The sequence below is a fragment of the Lutjanus erythropterus genome, chromosome 3 (genome assembly GCF_056507025.1).
Source record: "Lutjanus erythropterus isolate fLutEry1 chromosome 3, fLutEry1.hap2, whole genome shotgun sequence".
Taxonomy (NCBI): Eukaryota; Metazoa; Chordata; class Actinopteri; order Lutjaniformes; family Lutjanidae; genus Lutjanus; species Lutjanus erythropterus.
Genome location: NC_139319.1, coordinates 7,099,653 through 7,108,494, shown reverse-complemented (window position 1 = coordinate 7,108,494; position 8,842 = coordinate 7,099,653). Strand labels below are relative to the sequence as shown.

At 41.4% G+C, this 8,842-nt stretch overlaps 2 protein-coding genes across 2 annotated transcripts; one reads left to right on the top strand and one right to left on the bottom strand.

Annotated features, from left to right (window-relative positions):
* Positions 1–1,051: 1,051 nt before the first annotated feature.
* On the bottom strand, positions 1,052–7,299 carry LOC146329553 (uncharacterized). The gene is made up of 4 exons (XM_084712289.1): positions 7,169–7,299; positions 6,255–6,325; positions 4,361–4,490; positions 1,052–2,161 (listed from the first exon to the last, which is right to left on the bottom strand). Exon 4 carries the CDS (start codon positions 2,128–2,130, stop codon positions 1,270–1,272), a length of 861 nt encoding a protein of 286 aa, XP_084568415.1. The 5' UTR covers positions 2,131–2,161; positions 4,361–4,490; positions 6,255–6,325; positions 7,169–7,299; the 3' UTR covers positions 1,052–1,269.
* On the top strand, positions 6,637–8,687 carry LOC146329552 (G-protein coupled receptor 4). Its single transcript, XM_084712301.1, has 2 exons — positions 6,637–7,599; positions 7,817–8,687. Exons 1-2 carry the CDS (start codon positions 7,219–7,221, stop codon positions 8,345–8,347), a joined length of 912 nt encoding a protein of 303 aa, XP_084568427.1. The 5' UTR covers positions 6,637–7,218; the 3' UTR covers positions 8,348–8,687.
* Positions 8,688–8,842: the final 155 nt, after the last annotated feature.

The following is an 8,842-nucleotide window of genomic DNA, read 5'->3' as shown; positions in this document are numbered from 1 at the left end:
GAGTGGCATAATTTATATTATAGTCGCTTGTTATCTCATCAGGAAACATACAGATAAATAAAAAATGTTAAGGAATTTCAGGCTTATATATAACTTCACTTGCAAGTATCACTAGAGGTTATTCTGTAATTTCTCAAAAAATATCTACATAAAGTAACAACAATATAGTATTTTGCCTTATATATGAAATGTTGTATTATCACCCCACAGTCCAGGGTCCTCATTACAGAAACTTCCCAGTCTAAAATCCTATCTATCCTATCTTACTACCTATCTATTAATTCATCTAAATGTGAAAATTCAGTCATTATACTCACCTACATGTTGATTGAAGGTTGGGTTTTGTCTTTTTATTCCACAGAACACTGCTGGAGTTTCACAGGAAAATGGTGTTGCAGAATTGAAACAGTTGAAGTGAATGGTGGCCTGATGGTGAATGCCTGAATTTTCATTTTTGGGTGAACTATTCCCAACTGTGTTTAGGAAGAAAATCCTATCATATGTTAGGAAAAGAATTTAGTTATTACAGAAATATCCTTTTAGAAGACTAAGTTATGATGGCATAGACCCCAAACAAGGCAGCACCACCGTTATTACTTCAGTCTTTATCCAATACAATTAAGGCTTCCAACTCATCAAAGCTCAAATTGTCTTTTCCATGTTTGGGGTTACATTTAATTACACACAGCATGTGACGTCGCTTAAATGACTCACAAGAACAAAACCTGATGTCTGTACCTTACAACTTTAACGTTTGGATTTTCACATGGGACACAAGCCCTGGTCTCCACCTCCTCCAGAGGCAGACTTTCTCCCTCTTTTTACTACGTCCAAAGCTCGGCAGATGGGTTTGCACTGAAGTCACTTATAAGTCTGGTGCGTCTCTTTCAGGTGCTAAAGAGGACCTTACGTGTCTGTAGGAGTTGCTCAGGGGTCAGTGACAAAACTTTGGTATTTGAAGAGTTGGGAATGAGAATTTCTTTTCTTGAAATCGAATGACTTGCAGACACAGGTGAGTTGAGACAGACGCTCTCAAGGCAGTCTTGGGTACGTTCTACACAGATACAGGTATGATAGAAAAAATGTCATTTGAAGAGTCGACTTTCTAGTCCTCGTTAGGATTTTTTAAGTTGGTAAAACATATGATGCAGCCACGAGTTTAGGAATTGCTTCTGTAATAGGAAGACAGGATTTTTCCCATTTAACTTTCAAAGATAGAAGCAGTTAGGATTTTTGTTCTGTGATGAGGCCCCAGATCTTCCTCGTAGGTCAGGGTACTGTTGCCACAGTTCGTACTTTAGCAGCTGAGCCACGGTGATGTCTCATCTTGGGCAGCTGTTTGGTCCGGATCAGGTAACTCAGAGGCTGAATGAAACTACCCAAGGACAGGACACAGTAGGTGCAACCGGTGTAGGGTGAGAGGGGCCTGAAGTAACTGGGACCAAACTGCCTCAGCAGGTACTCAGTGACAGGGGGGAGGTAGTGAAAGTTCACCAGCACAAACGCGGTCAGGACTATCTTGACTGCTCGCTTTTTCACCGGATGGACCTCCTTCTTGCTGGGCCCTGATTGGCGGAGGGACTTGAGAATCAGGATGTTGCAGGTTGATATGATCGCTACACAACTGCTCAGGAGCACCAGTATCACCTGCCACTTAAAATCTGAGCGGAGCTTCACCATAATGCAACAAGCAGCAGTTATGGTGGTCACCACTAAGCACAAGGACAATCGCAGTTTAGGATCCTTGAGCCGGAGGAAGACCAGCGGATGGCAGACGGCCATGTAGCTGTCCAAACCCAGCATGCAGAGTAGCAACGGCCCCCCTGCTTGATTCAAACCCCAAGCCATGAAGTTAGAGGCCTCCATTGTTCGAAGGTACAGGAAACGGACGAACTCACCGAGGACCAAGAAGCAGAACAGCATGTCGAACAGTGCCAGGTTGAGTGTGAAGATCTCTGAAGTGGAGCAGATGCCGGGTTTGCCCAGCAGCAGGCGTATGACGAGAGCGTTGGTTGGTAACCCCAGTGGTGGCACTGTGACCGCGGTAGGCAGGATGTACCAGATGAGAATAGTGGTAGACTCTGTTTCGTTGTGCTGATCCATGGTTCTGTTTGCCTGGAAGTGTTCCATCGCTGTGGTGGAGCTGAAGTCAAGGCGGTGTCTATGTTGAATGTCAATCAAAAGAGAGGTTAGTTTGACTACATGTAACTTTTTTCTTTTATAGCGCTGCTACGTCTTGTTTTTAAACCTGCAGTGATTGTCTTTTTTGGCCCTTGGGGTCAGTCCAATAAGATAAACGTGACATGGACCACTACAGAGCTGAACTTTGGGAAAATTGTGAACTGTAGTCTGTGGCAGGAGACAAATAATTTTTTGACCCTGTTTGAATTGTGCCACAGATCTCATATATGTTGTCCAAGATAATTTTTCATGTGAAGAAAGTTGCAGTTTGTCATAAAACTGTTCAGTCTGTGAGGATACATAATTAGAAAAAAAAAAACTACGACAAACTGAAACTTTTTTGACTGGTAAAGTTATCTTGTCTGGGCAGGTAATGTGCAGTGGAACACTATACAGGCACCTTTAAAAAAGTGATACCTTAATGAGCTAGTATTGCCCTTTAAAATATAAGATAGGAACCACGTCCAGGACCTTAAACCTTTGGAGCCATTTAGTACAACCACGATAGGTCTTTCTCACAGAAGGCATTTTGACACTTACTGTCAAGAAAATCACAGGTGTAAATTACATTAACAATGGCTCTGGCCAATTAATTAATTGATTGATTAATTAATTAATTAATTGTCAAAGTAAGTCAGGTTGCAAGTCATATAAACAGAAAATCTGGTAAATCGTTACCATGTCATCACTTCCCAGCAACAATGGATAGTGAAAACCTGGAGAGATGTGCTATATTTCAAACATATTTTAATAACCCAGTACTTACCATTACGCCACAGCTAACATTAGCGTTCCATCAGCTCCAAGCTAACAGACTGTTTGATAGTGTTACATGACACTATAGGAAAAGCGTAAATTAATTCTGAAACACCAACACACATCTTAGACATTTCTTTAATGCTGATCCTGGAAGTAATACTGGATTTTGCTTTTAGAACTGTCAGGTTTCTAACACCTCCATATCATGCAAAATCCTGCTATGTATTGCCTGTATGTATTGAACTGCTATTGTATGTTTGCTGCCACATAGTCACAAACATAGTGACCAGTCTGAACAAACATTACATCTTTACTTTGCATATTACATTTACCTTGTGCCAGGTGTTCTTTTGCACGGTCTATCTAGCGTGTAGACATGATGCAAATACCCTCTAATGGCGCAGGTTCACTGCATGATTGTTATCTTGTCCTGTTTTCATAGTCGTGGGACAGTTTCCAGTGTCAAACATGTAGTCATGCAACAGGATGTTTTTTTTTGTTTTTTGTTTTTTTATCACTGAGCGTGCATGTTGATTCTGAGACATGCCGCTTCTCATTCGCTCAAGTTACACTTGAGCTGCCAAATAAAACCACAGTTAGTGTTTGCCTTTTACTGAGCGTCTCTGCCTCAATTAAATCCAACTTCATCACAACCCTGCTTCTCTGACACTGAGGATGCTGCCATGTATCAATTTTAAATCTAAACACCAAATACATTTTAGACTTTTAATAGTCTTTTAAACCACTTTATATGTTGCTAAAATGTGTTGTAGGTTCTTTACACTGAGCAAAACAGTTTTTTTTCCCACTTGGTTTCATCTTTTTTCATGGCTTATATTTTATTAATAGATCCCATTATACTGCAGATGTGTCTGTAACTTGCACTTTTAATGTATTTTGGCACCTTTTTTAAAAAATAAGTCATCTCAAAAACATGCATAAATGGCAACACAGGGGAAAAAACAACCTATAAAACAACCTATTAATATGTTTTTGTAATCCAAACCACATACCTGTCATGCATTTTGTTAATAAAGTCACCATCGTCACCAAAGGGATAGTTCAGATTTTTTGCATGATGCATTTTTGTGTATTGATATGTATTGATCTTTTCTAAATTAAAACAAAAACAATAGGTAAACTTAAAGATTTACATATACATACTCAAACAGGCAAACTCTACATTGTTTAGCTTCCTGCTGCTTCTCCAAACTGGGGATATAGATAGGAAGCTCGTATAACCCCACTCCAAATAATCCGAACTATCCCTTTAAATGGTAAGCTAACAAATAAGCAGCACAGACATTCACACTGTGTTTTTTTTTCAGCAAAATAATGATCTGATAGTTTCAAGAAGCTGGCTATTTTAAGTGAATGAAAAAAATAACAGTTCCCTCATATCAACATTTTATCATGTTACCTTTTAGAAATCACAGTTCTCGTCACCAGGAGTCCCAGGATTCATGCAGAGATCAGCGCAGTGTGGATGAACACAGACAGCCTCCTGACAGAAACCAGACTCTTCATGGAAATGTGTTAACCACATTTGACTGTCAAAACAAAACAAGTGTATTTATGAAGCAATTTAAAAACAACCAAATGTGACCAAAATAAAAAATAGCAACCCATGCATGTAAATAAGTGGAGGGCCAGAGAAAATGTGGCACACAGGGGAATCAAAAGCCTCAAGGACACTCAAAAGCCTGAGAAAACATGTGGGTCTTAAAGGGATGGTTCACTGCAAAAACAAAAATGCATACTTTTACTGTGGCCTGTAGTGCTTTTGGTCCATCTAGATTGTTTTGGTGTGAGTTGCAGAATTTTGGAGTTAATGGCCAAAGAGATGTCTGACTCCATGCGAGGTGCCTGTGCTCCTCAAGGACGTTTCGGCACGCAGACTCAAGGGAGGCAGGGATCGAACTGCCAATCTTCCATGAAGTGGACAACCCCTGAGCCACAGCTGATACCAGTACTCATAAAGTGATATTGATACTAACAGACTACCTCATTCGTAACTTTTGAAATTCTTTTTCATTAATTGTGCTTGTTGTGATTGGCTGCAAGCAAAACTGTATAAATAGTATTTTTTTTAAACAGATCTGGGTACCAAAAGCAGTTATCATTTAACTGGACAAGTTTTGATACTACTTGGTTCTGGGTTATTTCAATCGATATCTTAAAGGTATTGAGCACTGATACGCAGCCCTATAGTCAATGCAGAGACACCAGTCCAGGCATGATGCAGCAGCACTCTGCACCAGCAACTGAGACAGGGATGACTGGCTACTCTCCAGATAAAAAGAATTCCAATAATCCACCAGAGAGGAAATTCAAGGCATTCATGAAAATCTTAAGGTCATTGAGAGATATTTCTTAGCTGGACAAAACCACCTTTCACAACAGTGTTGAGATTTTACAGCTGAATCAAAGGTGATCCCGAGACTTCTGACATGTGAATACTTACAACCAAACCTGACACATTATGTGCCTGGATTCATAAAAGCAGTTTTAGTCTTGCCTTAGAGAAAAAAAAAAAAAAGAGGTGCATACAGTCAGCGATTAGGGCGGTTTCAGTGAAAATCTTTTAATTTATAAATAGTTGCCCTTAACTACTTATTATTCCCTTATGTGTTGCTAGAAGGTTCTTAGCAGGCAGTTTCCTCAGAACATTTTAAGGGACCCATAACTGTAATTTGTGCAACATGAGACACTGGCTGAATTCATGGTGACTGAAGACGAGGAGGGAGAAATACTGAGACATATTTTTCAGGACGGAGAAAACCCACCAGACACTATGGCTGATCTCAGAAACTTGTTAGAGTGTAGTTTAAATTTACTTTAATTTACTTACTTTGTTGTCCATTTTGGAGAAGCTAGTTAACACAGTAACTAAATGTGTTAGCTAAAGTAGCTAACAACTAAATAATGCTGTTTTGTGACTTTAAAGAATGATGTGAATGAGGCGTAACCATGGTAACCTTTCAATCTCTGAACCTCCACTCCTTCAGTTTGTCGGGCAGGCTTTTTGTTAGAAATTCAACATCTCAAGCCCCATTAGAGATTGTCTGGATTTTCTGGAAATTATTATTTTTTATCATTTTCTCAGACCACAGCTGCTTTTGCAGGCTGAGTAGTTCCCATGGTGCTGGTTGTGCAATGAAACATTTTATGAAACACAGCTTTATTTATGTGAGTGGGTGTTTGTCGTGACTTTGCAAGCTTGTCTTCCCCACGGGGTTTCTCTCAACACTTGAGAAAAACACAGACTGGGCACATTAGTAACACCTTGCATTAGATTTCTCATTTATGCTTACCTTGCATCACCTGTTTACAGAACAGTACAGTTGCATCAGTGAGAACAAATGTTCAGCTGCAAACAGTGCTTCTGTGGATAAAAAAAAAATTACCTGTAGGAACATAACTAGGATCACTCTTTTATGCCTTAACATGAATCATAAATTAGACAAATGAAAACCATCCACAGGCCTGCAGCAGCTTGGTGAAACTGTAAACTGATGTCTCTATAATGCAACAGCTGGGAGCTCAAACACATTCTTGCCACACAAAATAGCAAAATTAAAGGAAGGTGAAGACTCAAAACTCAGGGAGCCCTAAAGGAAAATACAGTTAACCTCGCACATGAATATTTGCCCCCTGCAGTGTGTATATCTACTTCTAAATGGATGCAATGCCAACCATTTCTAACTCAACCTAAACATACCCCTTTGTGCGCATCCAAACCGTCCAATGACTGAAGAGGTTTCTGCCACTATTTTGCATTACGGTCCAATCACAGCTTGTCTTGGTTGGGTTGAGTTGGCTGTTGTCCCTCAGCAGACTGGCCCAATCCCACAATGCCGTTATGTGCCGTGTGTTTATAAGCCCCTGGACTCAGTGATGAAGTTCTGCAGTAAGAGAAGAGGACTAGAACTGCAGAACACAGCAAACTTTAAGGTAAGAAGCAGTGATGTGATGTCTGGTTCCACTACACAGGCCTCTGTGAGGTGTTCTGTGTGGGGCGTTTATGCGTCACTATAGGATAAATAACAAGTTTTTGCTTTTAGGAGCATTAAACTTCAAATTTTAACAAATTACAGCTACTTAAATTACTGCAATTAAGAATTCTTTTGTGGTACTCGTACTGTTATGAGTATTTTTCCAAGTCTGTAATTTTACTTGTACTTAAGTATGAATTACATGTAATCTATAAACTAAACTGTAAACTAACCTTTTACTGTCTTTTCTGCCACATAGCATCTCAGCCTCTCCTTGTTCAACATGTTCAACACCACTCTGACTCCCACCACCAGCCTCTACATGAACTCCACCACGCCCGCAGGCGCCCGTGGACCTCCGCCGTGGTACCAGTTCCCAGTCTGCGCCGTGGCCCCTTACGGCTTCATTTTCTACTTCGGCGTCAAGGTGTTCAACCTGGCGGTGGGGACGCCCTGTAACGTCCTGGTCATCTGGCAGATCGCCTCCAAGAAAAGCGACGCGTCCACCTCGGACATCTTCATCTTCAACCTGGCCATCTTGGACGCCTACTTCTGCCTCATGACGCCCATAGAGATGGTCAACCGGCTCCTGCTGGATGACAGTCGCATTTGGCACTCTCAGAGGTTCGCATATGGGATCAAAGACGTAGCACCGCTGTTTCTGGTGAGTTTTTGTAGCCAGTGCACTCTAATACTGTACAGAGCAGTGATAAATGGAATGATAAATCTCTGCATCCAAAAAGAAAAGTATAAGAACTGCTACAGTGTACTTGATAATCAGGATGAACCTACAACTGAATAGAAAAGCTGAATAGAAGTCTGCTGTTCATCCGAAAAGCTTCTCCACTTTCTTCAACATGAAATCTGATCTGCTGTTCCAGGTGTGTATCTGCCTGGACCGCTACATGGCAGTGGTCCACCCAGTGCTCTTCACCGGTATACGTGACAACAAGATCCGCATTGGCATTTCTGTGGTGGTCTGGGGCCTCATCCTGGCTTACGGCCTCACCAAGTGCACCCTGGGGGTCATGAGCGTCAACGAGGTCTTCAGCGGCGTCATCCTCTTCTCCTTTGCTGTCATGGTCTTCTGCAACATCTCCGTCATCTGGGTCCTCAGACGTTCGGTGGTGGGAAAGGAGGAGATGCACCCGGTGAAGAAGAAGGCCTTCAAGATGGTGCTGACCATCCTGGCCATCATCGTGGCCAACTACCTGCCGCCCGTGGCCCTCATGCCCTTCGTGTCGTACTATTCCTTCTTGGTGTTCCGCTGCCAGATCAGCATCAGTGTGTTCTCCATCATGGATCTGAGCTGCAGCATCGAGCCTCTCCTCTACATCACTAAGATGGAGCGCGTGGGCGGCAGGTGCTGCGGACGGAGTTTCGCCAAGAAGCCGCCTGATGTCAAGGTGTGATCTGATCATGAATTAACCTCATTTTGGGAATTTATCCTGTGAATATTCACATTCTTTTCCTGGATGACTGGACAAATGTGCCCTAGAGTCAAAATACAGTAATTACATATTTGGTCAAAATTGAGACTAACATCTGACATTTTGTTGTCTGTTTCACCCTGTATGAAATTATTATGCCACAAAAGTGCACAGTTTTTAGTGAAAGAACATTAAATTCCTGTTCTGTGATTCCCTCTGCCCGTGGGGACTGGTTTTATTGACCATTGGGCTGGTTTTGTCACATAGACCTGGCAACCCTGAATGGGAGGGTTACTTTATGCGTTTGCAGTCTGTGAGCTCAATGCTACTAACTCCTGCACACTGTTCTTTTAATTTATTATCAACATATTTTCTAAAACAGACTAGTTAAAATGGACAAGAAAGCTGAAATGGCATATTTTGTGGGTTACTTGCAGATCCAAAATCTTTTGGCATATTTCAGGTTCTATGACAGTG

Coding starts and splice junctions, on each gene's coding strand:
- LOC146329553 (XM_084712289.1), bottom strand. CDS start 2,130: ATGGAACACTTCCAGGCAAACAGAACCATGGATCAGCACAACGAAACA.
- LOC146329552 (XM_084712301.1), top strand. CDS start 7,219: ATGTTCAACACCACTCTGACTCCCACCACCAGCCTCTACATGAACTCC. Junction 7,600..7,816: donor ACGTAGCACCGCTGTTTCTG/GTGAGTTTTTGT, acceptor CTGCTGTTCCAG/GTGTGTATCTGCCTGGACCG.